The sequence below is a fragment of the Neodiprion pinetum genome, chromosome 4 (genome assembly GCF_021155775.2).
Source record: "Neodiprion pinetum isolate iyNeoPine1 chromosome 4, iyNeoPine1.2, whole genome shotgun sequence".
In the NCBI taxonomy this organism is placed as follows: Eukaryota; Metazoa; Arthropoda; class Insecta; order Hymenoptera; family Diprionidae; genus Neodiprion; species Neodiprion pinetum.
Window position 1 is genome coordinate 40,038,601 of NC_060235.2, and position 16,179 is coordinate 40,054,779.

At 37.4% G+C, this 16,179-nt stretch overlaps 3 protein-coding genes across 5 annotated transcripts; 2 read left to right on the forward strand and 1 right to left on the reverse strand.

The window, feature by feature from the left end:
• The first annotated feature begins 25 nt into the window (after positions 1 to 25).
• Positions 26 to 5,266, forward strand: LOC124217045 (uncharacterized protein PF3D7_1120600). The gene is made up of 9 exons (XM_046622284.2): positions 26 to 176; positions 267 to 1,850; positions 2,234 to 2,327; positions 2,415 to 3,442; positions 3,553 to 3,709; positions 3,805 to 3,972; positions 4,089 to 4,401; positions 4,514 to 4,811; positions 4,923 to 5,266. Exons 2-9 carry the CDS (start codon positions 393 to 395, stop codon positions 4,983 to 4,985), a joined length of 3,579 nt encoding a protein of 1,192 aa, XP_046478240.1. The 5' UTR covers positions 26 to 176; positions 267 to 392; the 3' UTR covers positions 4,986 to 5,266.
• Positions 5,267 to 6,107: 841 nt separating this feature from the next.
• Positions 6,108 to 13,674, forward strand: Lint-O (L(3)mbt interactor in ovarian somatic cells). 3 transcript variants are annotated; one of them, XM_046622285.2, is made up of 6 exons: positions 6,108 to 7,223; positions 7,367 to 8,466; positions 8,867 to 9,083; positions 9,168 to 9,277; positions 9,379 to 9,753; positions 9,836 to 13,674. In XM_046622285.2, exons 2-6 carry the CDS (start codon positions 7,375 to 7,377, stop codon positions 9,980 to 9,982), a joined length of 1,941 nt encoding a protein of 646 aa, XP_046478241.1. In that variant the 5' UTR covers positions 6,108 to 7,223; positions 7,367 to 7,374; the 3' UTR covers positions 9,983 to 13,674. The 3 variants fall into 3 exon arrangements, with proteins under 3 accessions (XP_046478241.1, XP_068991414.1, XP_046478242.1); XM_069135313.1 differs by having other exon boundaries at positions 6,108 to 7,203; XM_046622286.2 differs by having other exon boundaries at positions 6,108 to 7,057.
• Positions 10,006 to 15,781, reverse strand: LOC124217053 (transmembrane protein 59-like). The gene is made up of 5 exons (XM_046622298.2): positions 15,523 to 15,781; positions 15,272 to 15,386; positions 14,814 to 15,097; positions 14,017 to 14,329; positions 10,006 to 13,944 (listed from the first exon to the last, which is right to left on the reverse strand). The coding sequence occupies exons 1-5, from the start codon at positions 15,661 to 15,663 to the stop codon at positions 13,931 to 13,933; spliced, it is 867 nt and encodes a 288-aa protein (XP_046478254.1). The 5' UTR covers positions 15,664 to 15,781; the 3' UTR covers positions 10,006 to 13,930.
• Positions 15,782 to 16,179: the final 398 nt, after the last annotated feature.

Consider the following 16,179-nt stretch of genomic DNA (forward strand, 5'->3'; position numbering starts at 1 on the left):
ACCATTGAGATTTATGACTCCCTTCACGCACGTCAGATGTCGTTGGTAAAAACTTATTTGAAAATGCTGTCTAACCGTAAAATGAGATTCGTGTCGTGAGAGTCGAAAAATTATGTTTGGATGTGGGTGAATGTTTTTCTGTTATTGTTGTACATTTCAAATCATTGTTTTAAAAGGTAAGCCTGGGTTCCAATGACGAACAAAAGATGCTCCACACTTTCCACACTTGTATTTCTAATCTGAAAAAACAAAATATCTTGTTTCAGGCTAATGTTTCGTGCCCATTTTAACGGGCGAAACTCACTCGGCGAGTTGGCTCTCCTTATTTTGAATAAAGCGAAATCGTTCTGAATTTATTAATATACTTAAGCTGACGTCACGATCGAACCGTCATGTGTGATTTGATTGATTTAAACAGCCCAGACCCTCGTAATTCGGTTTGCTCAAGACTCCCATCTCCTCTGATACCCGGACCAACGATTGTCGCCGACAATAACGACAATAAGAAACTGAACATCGTCGAGTTTGTTCGTCATGGAAAACGTTCGAGCCTTGAGAACAATCCGTTCGACAAAGTGTACAAAGAGACCGCAGATTACATGGCCAAAAAGGATGACCCATTCGAAGTTATCTTGCAAAAGGCGCTGCAATCGAACAATCAGAGCAGCCAAAAGTTGGCAAAAAGGAGTAAGCATCGAGAGGATTTCTCGCCAAAGTGCAGAAGACATTCCGATGTGTTAAAGGTAAACAGAACCCTGGATGAACCTTTGATGGGTGAAATCCTAAACAAACATCTTAATCATGTTCAAAAATTGTCCTGGAATTTAAGTGGGAATCAGAGCATTATTAGTGATTTAAACAACACGAATTTGCTGCAGGATAATTGCTCAGATTCTTTGATGCCGAAATCACCTTTCAAAAACGTTAACAGCTTCCCCACTCCAATCGTCACTTTGATGCCGCCATCCCCAGAGAATTCCTCCCTACTGAATCAGTCCGCAATGAATGACAGTCTCTCCGAAGTCAAAGAAAATTTAGTAGAGAACAATGCAAAGGGAATCCTCGATGTCAAAGATTCTGGCTTCTCTGACCATTGTCAAAATCCTACAGATCTCGAAAACTTGTTAGTCAAGTCTTCTATGCACAGAAGATCTTTGTCACAGGGTAACAAGCCTCTGCTCATGTCTCCTGACAAAGAGGAAACCACATTTCGGCCTAGGTCCAAATCTACAGCTGATACCAACAGGACCAGAAATATCCCAAGTAATCCTCCGATTTTATCGGTATCAAATGCATCCTCCCGTTACACCGACTTCATGAATAATGGATTCATTGATATTGGCAGCAATACCGTTTCAGACTTGCTTGATATTTCGAAAATTTCTGGTACCCCCAGACCGAGTTACTACTCTTATGGTTCTCTGTCTTCCATGAACTCCGACGGCACCAACAACAAGGCTTTTATGTTGGACAGTGAGTCGTCAAAAGTGCTCAAGAGCATTTCCTCAGCTAAATCTAGTCTCAATTTGTCAAATGTCTCAAGAACGACTAGACCTGGAGATTACTTGATGAAAACTCCGTTGAAAACTTCTGTTCGAATGTCAGACTTAGCTCTCAGACTTGAAAAAGTGAAACTACAATCAGTCACTAACATCGGAGAGTTGCCTCTGTACAGCCCGAATCACAAGGTCAAGAATTTTCTACAGCTTGATGAAGTTTGTTCTGATAATACCAAAATGGAAAACTGCCAGGAGAATGATGTACAAAAAGAATCTAAATTGATAGATATTGATTGTGATAGCTACAATGCGACCTCTGTGTCGAATCATTCTTTAGATTCTGTTTTTATTGTAAGTTTAAACTGAAATTTATTTTCTGCAGTATGACGCTGAAACTAGCAGATAACATAGGTGGAAAGGTTCAAAGGGGTGACCAAGCAATGAAACTTGACAAGATTATTTGGGAAACTCTTTCGAATATATTCCTTGATATTTTATCATTTGCTCACTCCCTGAAATTCTACCAGACATATCACCTGCTGGATATCACCGGCTAGTTTCAGCGTCATTTCTGCATTGGTGTTAATGTAGTTATCAGACTTAGTACACTGGTGTATCATTGATTAATTTATTAATCACATCGGATCATTTTTAAAATAAGGTTCGAAAATTATCACTATCGAAATTCGAAAATTTATGCTTCAGCCTAATGATGTATTAACTGTTTTACTTAGGAGAATAACAACAAAGTCGATCCGATAGTGTTGCAGGATGCAAAATTACTTTCTCGAACCTTCGCCGAAGCGGCAGAACAATTCAGTTCCTGCTGTAAGTAATTTGACTAAAGAATTTAATTTCCTTAATATTTACAATAAGGTTTAATATATAATAATGTTTCTATTTTTATACCTAAAGCATTCAACAGCTCTGACGATTTACTGTCAACCTCACAATGGAACTTTGATTTCCTGCCTGCTTCAGATGATGAAATTGTAGTTGATAATTTAATTGAACTGCCTGTATCTCCTGCAAAAGGTGAAACTAGCGCAAACTCAGACCAAAACGGAAACCCGACAGAGATTGCAAGCAGCAAACCATCTGACTCAGTAATTTGTCAAGGATTCAAAGATTTAGAAAGTGAATTTATTGACCAAGACCATACCACGAATAAAGTAATGGCTGCGACATTACTTTTGGATCTTGAAAAGATAGTTCATCGAGAAAATAATCCTGAGGCAATAACATTACTTGAAAATTTAGAGAAAGTCTTGGGTATTAACTGTGAAAGCAATGCTCAGTTGTTGGCCACCTGCATGCAGGGAACCAATAACTTAAGCAAGAGTCCGAAGAGATGTTTGTCAAAATTGAGTTCCATCGAAAATATAAGACATGAAAATTTGGAAAAGAGTCATGAGGATAACGATCTTGCTGGAATGTCGAATAGTATGAAAGTTCTTAAAATACAAAATGATGTAAGCTTGGAGATGAACTTAAATGATAAAAAGGAAATAAACAAAATTGAAAAGTCTGTAATACCCGATTTTTCACCATCTACTGAGGAAAACACGGCAAACTTGTCTGAAAAGTTTAATAGTTCTAATACAGTGGAAAATGAGCAGAAAGAAGTGCAGGTTGATCAAGCAGAAGCGTTGGAGCTGATTACAAATCTTAGTAAAATATTGGGTGGACGCAACAACGAGTCTTCTCCACTTTCACTTCTCACAAATTTACGGAAAGTTTTGAACTTAGCCACAAATCAATTGAATTTTGAGAATTGCCAAACGACGAAATCCAAAAATCGAGACACACCAAAGGAGGCTAATACTGAGGCTCTGTCGCAAAAAAAAACAACAGCTGGGCCAGAACATAATACTCAGCGATCTGAAACCAAAACTAATAAGATCAAACCAGAGCGTAAAAAAAGTATAGACTCAACAATGAAGGTTCGTAAAATTCATAATGAAATAAAATATTTACTAGGTTGAATTAGTCACATTGAAGTTAAAATTTTTGTAAGTCATTTAAAATGCATCGAACTTGTTTTTCAATATAGACACAATGCACTCCTCCGGTTTTACACAAACGCAGCATGTCGCTGAGCGGCCCTAAACGTAATAGTACGCCAACAGCAGTTCTGTCAAAAGCAAAAGAGAAAAAGGATTCTGACAGTACTAAGAGGGCATCATCTTGCAGTGCACTTCCCAAATCAGGTGACTAATTTAAATTACTTCCTCTCAATCAATGTTCACTGCCACGTTTTATACTACAAAATATGACATGCCCTCTGTGTTCTTATCTTACCTAGGTACGATAGAAAAATCTTCATCCATTGGACAAGAATTAGGCAAAGGTAGAGCATCTGTGATCGGAGTTACTGGCATATATAAACTGAAAAAAAAATCCATCGTAGAAAGTGCTAGCAAAAAAGGTCCCTTGAAAGCCTTAATTCCAGTAGGAAATATGCAGAGGCGAGGTAAAATTTCACCATCAATTTATTGGTTCGAATTTTCCATTGAATTTTAGAATAGAAAACTAGAAATAATTGGTTTTTATTAGATTTTTTGCTCAAACAATTGCTTATATTTTCAGGGTCATTGGGTTCAAAGGGACATATATCAATACCAAGAACCCCTCCTAAATCAAGTTCCAATGTACCCCCTACTTTCACTTTCGGGACCAGCAGCACTCCGAATCCCATTATTCCAATAAGCATCGCTAAAAAATCGCCAAGGAATAAACCTGTAGCGTCCTCCACACCAGATGGTGGAGGATCCAGGAGTGGCAAAATGAAATTGCAAGTTTCGAAGAACATGGCAAAACCAAGATTCTCCTGCAACATCTCCCCTGTCTCACCATTGCCAACTCACGGTATCAGCAGCGGTTCCAAGGGTTCGCCCAAAAAGTAAGGACAGGATTTTAACTGTCTTTGAATTTGGTGTCCCTGTAATACGTAGTAATTTACGCAATATTTTGTGTGGATAAATCTATAATGTTGTGAAATCTTTATTCCGTAGCTACAGACACAATAAAACTCTGTCTCCCCCAAAAAAACGAAATTCTCAAGGGGCTCAGGGGCACAATGCAACTCTGTCTAGCATTCCGAAATATTCACCGTTGGCCAAATTTTCGAAGGATAGTTTTAAGGAGGCACTTAAAACCTTCGATATTTCTGGCTCTCCAACGAAATCGTTGGTAAAGTCAAATACTCCAAAAAAGGCACCATTTGTCCATAGCAAGAGTGAAAGTCAAATACTCAAGAGTCCTTTGAAAACTATGAACAATCAGACTACTAAATTTAAACCATTTAATCTGGTAAGCAGAACAAAGTGTTTTCATGCAAATGACACTTGAAGAGTGGCAACCATATTTATTACGACCGTTTATTCTATTAAAAGATTTTAATGAATATTTCTGTATTTTCAGATATCTAAGATTTGCCGGGGTAACAGTGGCAGCAAGTTAGTAGATAAAGAGAACTGTGGGTAATCAAAATGTTTCCTTCTACAAAAATGTTTCCTTCTATAAAAATGTTTTTTATATACAAATATTTTTTATTCTTTGATAGTATATAATACAGTCCAGTAGTGCAGCTCCGTTGTAGTTACAATTGTCTAAAAATATCGAATTGCAAAGATCACCATATCCTGAGAGTCCATTAATAGTATTGCGGTTGTCAATGAGAATGTATATGTGAAATATTCAACCATGTAAGAATATGATTTTAAATTATTTTTATACCGAAAGTCAGAATTTATCCTCATTCTTATTTCGTATTAAAATGTATTTGTGATATTTTTACTAACGAATCATTCATTGCCTTTGAACTTTTATTATTATCATTGTCATTCAATGCATGATCGAATCCTGAATCGCATACAAGTACACAACTCATACGAATCGTTTGCTACATGAGTCATTGAAGATAAAGTCGAGCGAAGGAAATCCGAAATTCCGCCGACCAATGAGGAATAAACTCTACATATTCTTGTTTTCCCTGAGTTTATTACTACAAAAAATATTTACTAATTATTGAACATAATTTCGCAGCAGCAATGAAAAAACTGCGTATGTAATTAACTTTTTGACTCTCGTCGTGCCGCGATGAATGTCCGGAAAAAACACAACAGGTGCAAACTTATCGAGCGATGTAGACAAAATCGATTCCGAGTTACAATAATATATGCTGTTGATTCCGGGCTGTCTGAAAACAAGACGACCGGTCACCAGCATCTTCATTTTCGTCAATACTATAAGTAAAAAAAAAATTCAACGACGCATATACGAATAGTAATTCCGCGCGTAATTCAGAGCAATTTTTTTTTAAACAACATCCGTCGTGGTCTCACTTCTGAACCTTCTGAAATAAAGGCTCATGGTCGTATCACAAGAGATGAAACACGCATTGCGCGCCTCGAGTGTTCAATCAAAAGACAGGACGAAAAGCCGGTAGGGTAAAGAAGATATTCTATTGGCCGATGGAGGGTGAACGACGACGATTAAAGTGAATGTGAGCTTGCCTTAAGACTGGGACGCCGACGCGGTCGTGCGCAGACGCCATTTTCGTGGCCACTTAGCGAACCACCAAGGCACTAAACCGACCCCGCAAAAACTCCGCCCGCGTGTCCGTATTTCGTGGCCCGTCCATGTTCGTAGCCGCACCCGGCCCGCGAGATAAAGTATTATTAAAATATCGCTGTTAATCGTGTACGGAGAATAATACTGTAGCGTGCAAACGATTCTGTGAAAAATATCGAACAAGTTAGAGTGTTGAAATATAAGTGCGGCACAGTTTCCCGGAGTCGAATCTTTTCGAGGGATCATCCGGCGAGGCGGCCAGACGGCGCGGCGCGCCTCTGAAAGAGCGCGTCGAAACGCGTTTTGTGCTTATCGACATTTGAGACAATTTTATTCAACCCAACCTCGGACCCTTGTTGGCATACTGCCGTTTTATAGGCAACACAACGGCGTGCGCGTGTCTATTCGCCTAAGAAATTGACTACGATACACTTTCATTTACTCGTATTAATTACCGCAGTCTATATCGCATCGTATTCGGCGAAGCGCAATTTTGCGCGTGGCGCAGTTCGCCCGACGTTGTTTGCCTACCTTAGCTCCGTGTACGTAATCGTTGCATGTCTTCATGTCAACGTTTCTCTGTGAAAAGTGCAGCCGCACGTACGCGGACATTCAATTAAACCAATGCAGCTCTTATTAATAATCTACTTTCTCATCCTCCGACCTAAGTTTCGATTCCTAAATCGAACACACCGTTCAATGCAACATTGTTGGGGATTAGCATACGTTCATTGTTAAAACAGCTGCCTTGTTTCAAGTAAACATCAACAAGATTATACACCCCCCATTTCTGTGAATATTTCACAATGAATATTTAACGCGGCAGAATATATCTGTCCACACGATTCAGTTTTATTTCTCCGAACCCTCCCCCACCCTTCTTCCCGGCTACTTGCCGTGTATCCAGTGCATCGTACAGCCGAAGTAGCCGACTATCGGCCGCATTGCTTCGTATTGTGACGAAGATCCTTGCCAAGCTAGGTGTGAGTCAAGGTGCACGTATATCTCCTCGCGTCTATTATGTCGTGTTTATACGTTACATAGAATTAGCAGTTTATTCCCGGAGCCAGAGTCGTTCGATCGGATCCTGTCATGCAGATTTCTTTGAGGAAGAAGAAGAATCGAAAAGGTGTCTCGAAATTGCAATAGGTAGACGGGTAATCCCATGACAATTGTACAAACTACCAGAACGAAGGAAGTACTAGTGAAAGAGTAGAGAGAAAAATCGTTAAGCGGTCCGTGCGAATTTATTAATTTTCAAATAAAAATTCACTATTTTTGTGATTGCCTAGAGTGAAAGATGCAGCATCGCGGCGGTGAATCAAAAATAAAACACGAGGAGCAAATACTGGAAGCTATAGATCAACTTCGGCGTAGAAAAGCTCGGCCAGATGCAGATAGAATTTGTAATTACTTGTTACGCAAATGTTCTGTCGATGCGCGTGATACAATCGCGGATCTACATCGGCTGATAGAAGCTGAGAAAGTGATCCAAGTAGACTATAAGGGAAACACGAGTTACCGTAATGCCTCTAAGTGGTCGAGGCTTCAACTTTACAAGAATAAACCGGAGGGATTTGTGAAAGAAAAATTGAACTCGTCAATGGTTGCGGGTGCCGTGGCGGAGTTGGTTGTGGCCGAACCGGATTACCTTGATCAGGGCGTACCGGCGGACAGATTAATCGAGCAGTTAATGAATGGAAGCACAAGTCCGACGACTCGACGCGTCGTCGATGACTTTTTGAGCAAAGAAGTGGCGAGCGGTAATTTGACAAGGTTGAACAACGGCAATTATTCCCTGGTGGCAACACCTGACATGACGCAAGAGTCCGTTCACCAGGAGAACTCTCGTCAGGAAAACGGTATAAAAAAAAACACATCCCAGAATTTGGCCGTGGTGAATGCCTACGATTTTACCGAATGCGACGACATGACCGTAACGGATTCCAGGTCAAATACACCGAAGTCGTCCGGCGAGGCGAGTCCGAAACAAGATTCGCTGAAAAAGGATGAGTATTGCGAAATCGTCACTGGCACTAAGCAAACCTTGCAAAATTCTCACAAGGATAATTCGAGCACGAAATCGCGTTCCCGTTTCATCGATAATAAGGAAGAATCCTTGAACAGGAGTAACAATCATCAGCCTAACCTTAAAAAAGCGTCGAAATCTGAACGCAAACAACGTCTTCAAGTAAGGAGTGAAGAACCGGTTGAAATTGAAATCAATTACGAAGACTATCGTACTGATCGTAAGGAAGAAACAGAGCAGAGAGATGAGTCTGAACAGCTCAGCGAGGAACGTGACGAAGAGGATGCAGGTAGAAGCTCCACTAATCCTTCGCCAACTCCGTCGTCCACTAATACTGGTGGATTCCGAAGCGCTCGCCGAAAGGTAAACCCAGTGATACTGTTTAACGATACTTTCACACCTTTGAATTTGATTTGTTTCTGCTCATCGTTCTCTTTTCTCATCATTTTCAGGAGCCTCATATTTCTACAAGTACTCTGTTCAAAGCAAGCTGATATATTTCAGAATTGATTGTTATTTGAGCTGAAAAATAAGGCTTAATCGAATTTTTCAATAAAATATTAGTATATGCATTCCTACTGCGATGTATTTTGGAACGACAAAAGTATTGTGTTCTTATTTCTATTGATCTCTTAGCGTTGGGTTTCATTTCTAAAACAAACAAGTTTATCAACACAATTGTTTACACAAAAACATTTTGCTCTCACTAATTAAGTCTCGGGCCATAGCGAGTCTATAATATCTTTTTACATTGTTTCTGCAGAGAGCGAAGAAAGTCTTTGATCCGTCAGACAATAATCTTGTGAGGCGAAAAAGAGGGCGGCAATCTGGTTCCCAGAACAAAACGGCAATGATCGTATCACAGGATTCTCAGGAAGCGGTAAAACCAAGTGCAAAGGAGGGTCCACACAGGCATTGCAGTCTTTGTGCAAAACAGAAGCAAGAGAGGCTTGTTGCGTGTCGAGATTGTACCGTCAGAGGTATACGGAACTCTTCGATTAATCTGTACTTGCAGATCACTTCAAGTAACTGGTAGTTTATGTATGATTAATTTTTTTCACCAGCGCATCCCAGCTGTATTTACTCGCCAGAAGAACTGATACACAAATTGGACAGTAGTTGGCAATGTGAACGATGCAAGAGCTGCACAGTTTGCTGCGAAACATCTGATGCTGTAAGTTGTTACATTGGAAGAAATGCGAACTGCTTCTCACTACCGTCTTTAAATAATGAGTTCCAGTCTGTCTTGACAATAACTTAATTTTCATTTTACAGGGTCCGCTGATAACTTGTTATTCCTGTGACGAAGCTTATCATTCTTCGTGTCACACCCCTCGGATATCAGTTACTAAGTCAACGACAAAGTGGCACTGTAACAACTGCACACAAAAGCACAGTAAAACAAATAATACACATAGCTTCAGTTCCAACACAAGCCGTCCAGTAACACCTTCACATCCATCTGTACTACCCCCTGTTTTAAGTCCGCAAGTTTCCCCTGCTAGGGGGTCTTCCGATCAAATGGATGACGATGGGCCCAGAGATGGTATTGACCCAAATATCCCGGACGCTTCCGACTGGACTTCTGAACAGGTTTATCAATATTTTGCGAGACTCTTTCCGAAGGAAGCTGAAGTTTTTAGACAGCAGGTATGACGAATTACGCTTATGATTATTCCAGGTATCTAGCAATTTCTAAAATGACATATTACTCACGATTTTACGATTTCAGGACATAGATGGTCATTCGCTATTGCTAATGAAGCGTTCCGACGTTTTGAGTAGTATGGATTTACTTCTGGGACCGGCATTGAAGATTTATCGACACGTTTTGAAACTTCAAATACGCAGAGACGACCCTAGATTGTATTGGCTATAATATAGAACATCAATCCATTTGCGTAATATTTAACTCTTTTTATTTAACTCTGCTTCACATGGATATTCGTTATTATTATTTTGAATAGTGTATTCCAAAACTACAATATCAGATTATTCTTCAATTGACAATCATCAGTGATACCTATTGATTTTCTATTTTTTTTCCTTCTTCCATAACAGTACAAAAATGACGTACTGGTCAAAATACTGCTCAATGTACCATTTGCTCGCGAATACTGTACTCTACCTTCAAGCTCAACGTAGGGAATTTTAAGATTTCGTCCTTTGTATTATATTGGTTTAAAATTGAGGCGGTCGGTATGCAGTGATTGCACCTGTTTTATTGAGCTTTTTTCCCTCCATAAAAATAACAAAGAAATCTATTTTGTTATTGAATCATTTTAAAGTGTTCGACGCGAAAATGAATGCACAGTATTGAAAAAAGAGAAACATCATTTGTTAAAATTGAGTACGTAATAAGTCACGTAAAACACACGATATATTGGAAACTGCATTCGTAACTTTTAGATAGTTGGGCAAAAATAAATGCAGCCGCAACTTTGTAAATATTTTGCCTCTTTGTTCTGAGAATTGTTAAAATTCTCACCACTATTTTTTAATAAAATGTAAGGTCAATTCACTCTTATAAGTTTCAACTGAACGTACCTATAATGTTTAAAACTGAATATGCTGCATTAAAACAATAACTTTGTCTATCATTATAATAACGCCAATTGGGTGAAATAAATACTATTTATGTACCTCAATGACACATTATTATCTTTATTTTCAATCTTGCGTAATAACATGACTTAAAACTTTTTTACTGTCAAGTCTGGCACTGTATTCCATCAGAACATCTCAGTCTTGATTCATTCTAACGTACAGTTCTCTAAGTCTACAAAATATCATTTTCTATCAACCATTCTGTTTATAAACATATGGCAAGATTACTTGATAGATTTAAGAAACTGTGTATGTCAATTTAATCAAGATTTTGAGTTTTGTAAGCTAAATTTTTTCTCGAATGATATAGTTGAGATCAAAAACGTATACACGTATAGGTGTTTTATTTTCTGTTCTCGAGTGTAACCCGTTTTCCTACTGAAAAAAGAAATTAGAATATTCTTATTCATGAATATTTTTATAATATAAATGCAGAAAATGTTACGTTACATTATTATAATCGCATATTTCCGAAAAGCACATACACTGAGACTTTCAAGGTGTTCCGTAGCGCTAAGGATTACTTAGTAAATAATTTGAATAATTCATGACAGTTATCAAAACGCGTGAGACTGCGCCAGATAAAAAAAAAGTATTTATAATATATATAAGATGCAGGTAAAAAACTTAAACACTGATTTTCTTAGACTCGGATCACCTTGAAGATTTTAAAGACATTGACAGAAGCTTACGTTAGTAGGTGTTTGAAGAGAAAGGATTGCATTGCTCAAAAATCTAGCGCACTAAACTGATTAACACTATTTTGAATTATATTATTTGATTATGGAAAGCGTATTAATTGTGAACTGTTTCAGACGATTTATTGCTTACATAATCTTACGTAATCTTAAAAATATTAGGTGAACCTCCATTTGACAAGCAATTATTGATAGTTTAGGAAAAACAGGAAAAGGAAGTAATTGAAAAGATAAAAGTTCTGTACAGTTATCGTGCGGATATGCATAAAATTTGCATCACGCAACACAAAATTCTAATCGTTTTATATTAGTGATAAAATGTTTTTCTATTAATTATCACTTCATGTGGTTTTAAACTTGGTTTTAAGCAGTGCATTCAGACCATTTCTTTGATACTCGTACACAATAGATGTAAAGTTTAGTAAATATAATTGTCCGGATAGCAGCTGTCTAGATAGGGCCTCTCAAAAACTTTTTTCCTCTGTCGCAAATAATTTCCGTACGGTGTTATAATACTGGGTTTATAATAAGTACGTTAAAATCAAGGTCTAAATGCACGTACTCAACTAACAGTGGTAGTAAAGTTCTATATAACGACGAGTGCATAATTGTGTTTATAGATGAGTGTGTGGAGTTTTTATAAATCTAAATCAAAGTATGCATGACTGTTTATAGAGTGTATTGGTATTTTGCTATCTGGGTGATTGAAATTAATCGTCAAGTACGTCAAATAATGTGAAACAAATAGGTGTATGACGTTCCTGGGAACCAGTCTCATACTAATTCAGGCCTCCTTATCAATATCGGTTTCCAAACAAATATTTTGCCCCACCATAATTTTGATTAGGACTCTACACGCAGCTGCGCTTGCTTGGCTGTACTTTTTCTCATCACAACTAAACTGAATCAGATTTAACTGACCTAAAGTCAAAACATGATGTACCTGTCTGAACTTAAATATTTGTTTGTTTTCATTGGTTTACTCTTACGTAAGATTGGCAATGAGTCTGAATGAAAGAGACGTGTCTCAGTTACTGAGATATGTCTTTTTCACAAAGGTCCATATTGTGATTAGTGAGAGGAGAAAATTTTCCACTATTTTATAATATATATTTTTTTTTATATACGTATATTTATATATTTTTTAAAATTATTCTCGACTTAAGAGTATTTTATAATATACATATTTAAATACTTATACATATGTATTCGTGTGCAAATATGCTATGCATACCTCAAAAGTATTTGGCAACAGGCCTAAAAATTTCTGATAAATCCACATTTCGCCATTACGTAATTCATTACTCAGATTTGATTAGATTTCAGGTGGTGATCTTCGTTGTACCTTGGGTGGATTATTGATTGTTTGGTAACTCAGAGTAGTATCGGTATTTCATTTTACTTGCAAAGTTTAATGTTAGAATTTTCACGAACTTTTGTTTGAGTATTTCAGATATGATTAAGAATTACGGATTCACAATTTCTACATATGCATGCATATTATAGGTACGCCATAGGTACGAATATAACACAAACTTAATTTGAGCAAGCTAATATAGGTAGGTAATTGGTTATAAAATATTGAAAATTCAAACTTCGAATTGGTCGAATATTGATACTGCATATGCACAGAAAACATATGACAGTGCATCTTTGGAATTTGAATCACAGTTATATAGGAAAATTACGAATTTCAGTTTCAATGTACATCTTTCCTCTTTAAAATTAAACGTTCAATTCCAACGTTATCCCGCAGAAGCGAAAAACGTTTCAGTTGTTTTTGAATCTTAATTCTATATAACAGTATTTTCGAGACTTTCATTTATGCGAATTAATTCATACGCTCAGTAGGGAGAAAATTATCATGAATTGGGCATCACTATCAGATAAATCGTTTTTGAATTTGAATTCCAAAAATTCAACACAGTTGAAGTAACTTTTTTTCCATGGGTAAGTAAAAAAGTCTGAGGCAACGAGCGACTTTCGTACTCTGAATTACAACAATGTGAACTTTTGGCATATAAAGGATTATTGAAAATAACGCAACGTCTTGATAATGTATAATTTAAAAAGCTTTTTGCAGGAATTATATGGAAGCTTTTCTTCCGCATCACAAATGAGAATTTTTTAATATTTGGTCAAATGATTTAAAAGTTTATACACCATTTTTCTCCAACTTTTTGATTTGATTCGTAATGTTTCTATTTCAGATCATGACTGCTTCCATCAAGATAAGACAAATATGTAATATATAAAGAATAACGTACCTGAGCAGGAAAAAATGTAATAATCATTCAATCTTTTAGCTTATCCTAAGAAAAACATCCAAACCTCATAACATTATCATTTAGTAAACTGTAGCTTACCAAAATCTTCATAACATGTTAATCTTTGTTTTCGTTTTACATAAATTATCATCTTTTTCAAACTTTGAAATAAATTAACACGCTGCCTATGTTTTAGTAACAAATGAAGTACCTTAACTTGCGAATAAATTCATGCTTTCCTATTCAAAGCCTCTTTCATATATTTTCAACTGCAAAGAATAAAAAAAAATCTGAAATGTAGTATTGGAATACAAATAATATGTTAGCTATCTAGAATTTACCATTCATATCAATCTCGCTGTATTTGGGTGGCGGAATCTTATTTAAAGGTGCCTCGTCCAATATAAGTATTGTCAACTTATTGGAAGGGCTTGACTTTTCACTAATCAATTCTTCAGACTGCAGGTCGCTCGATTTGTCAGCGGACAAACAAAGCCAGAGAGCGGACAGTGCAGCAGCTATCATCGATGCAGCTAAAACCCACTGTGGCATCCCTGTATGTCGCGAAGCACATTGCAGCCAATCGGAACCTGGGATTGATGCTGATTGCTCGGTTTCACCAGAGTAGTCAGATGGAATGCCATAATCCACAGCCTGTTTTAGAAATGATGTCATTAGTTTTAAGAAAATACAATGACAACGAAACATAAAAGTACATGTGTTAAGGGCCAAAGTATTAGAATATGTTGTGTTATAAAATCTTCTTCGTTATTTTCTAACAAAGACTTGGATTTTTCTTTATTGAGTATCGTTAAGATCGTTAGGCAAAAAATCTTATGATCTAAAATTATTGTTCATGATAAGAATCTGTAAGAATAGATGCATATCAGTCAAGTTTGTTCGCAAAATAAGATAAGAGAAGCGAGAAGATTTTACTAGCCAATTGGCTGTGTATAATTGTCGGTCTAATTAAACTTGAAAAATTAATGTAACTCTGTCTTGTGATTAGAATTTTACAATTGTTGTTTCATCTTACATGGAACATAATTGTTTCTTGCACTACTATATATTGAGATAAAGAAATATTTGTGGACTGATCTATTTGTGTTCTTTGTGTAGACTTGCAATCTTTTCTCACCCCTGAGTCGATCGGGACTGTTTTGATGTAAGTTTGCGGTAGTTTGAATCCTTCCGAATCCCACCAGCCAGGCAAAAGCTCTTTCCTCAGTCCGGGATCGGTGAGAATATCGCTTTCGGGCATGTCAGGAGACATTAGAAGGATACTAGAATCAGGTCCCTCTTCGACGTAAATAGCGACAGAAAAGAGAGAGACGAGTTGAGATACCCGTTCCTTGGCCATAAACTCGCAGCCTGTATTGCAGGCGTAGCGATCTTGAGGGGTAGAATATGCCTCGATGCATGCTGTGAATTAATGGTGACTAATTTATCATCAAAACGAGGAGATAACATTATTTATTATTAGAACTAAGTGCATAGATGGTAGAAATCAATAGCGTAGTCAAATCAGTTGGTAATTCCTTCCAGAAAAATAAAATGACAGCAACTAAAAATATAAGAATCAAAATTGAAACTCACAAGCTTCGCAGGCATCTCTTGTTCCATTTAAACTTTCAGGTTCCAAGCCATGACGAACATCGACTAGATTGAAAAAAGTACAACCTCGTTGACAGCAAGATTTGGCATGATTCGTCTGTCACAGGATACAAAAAAATTAATAAACAGGTATTGGAATGCCAAGTATGTTTACGTACGCTCCGTATGTCGTCTAGCGTTGCATGTATAAACATTGAACAAATTTTTAGACGAATAAAACCGTAATTACTCACGTCGCTAAATGACAGGGAAGTTTTGTCGCAAAGCGTGATGCAGGGGTCTTCTCGATTAACGAAATTGTAATAAACATCGCCCAGAACGTAATCGGCAATAAAAACGAGAAATACGATGAGGATTTCTTTATTTCTTTCCATCGCAACGCACGCAAGCAGCGCTCAAATGTCGCAGACGAGTACCCACTGCATGAAATATAATCCGTCGAACAAGGAGGGTTGGTATTAAAACAAAGATAGTCCTCACACGAATAATCGAGTAAATATCGATTTAATTATGGTGGGAAGGTTGCTGATTGGTCGACAGCACTGAAAGACGAAACAATCGGCCAATCAACATCAAGATCGGGTCTGAAACGCACGTCGTCTGCTTTACATCGGAGTTCCGGCTGTCAAACATCGTCCCGCTGCTACATTCACGTTGCTATTTTAAACGTCTCATATCCTACGTGCTAAATCAGCGATTTAAAATTTTTCAAACAACACATCTAAACATTGTTATATGAAACAATTTTCAACCTATATTTCCGCCTGCATATCAGGATACCAAGCAATGGTTTATGTTTTAATATCATGCGAAGCGTCGCAGTAGTCACTCATCTACGTACGACAATGACCTTGTATACTTTGCCAATTTTTAAACCGAAGTTAACTTCA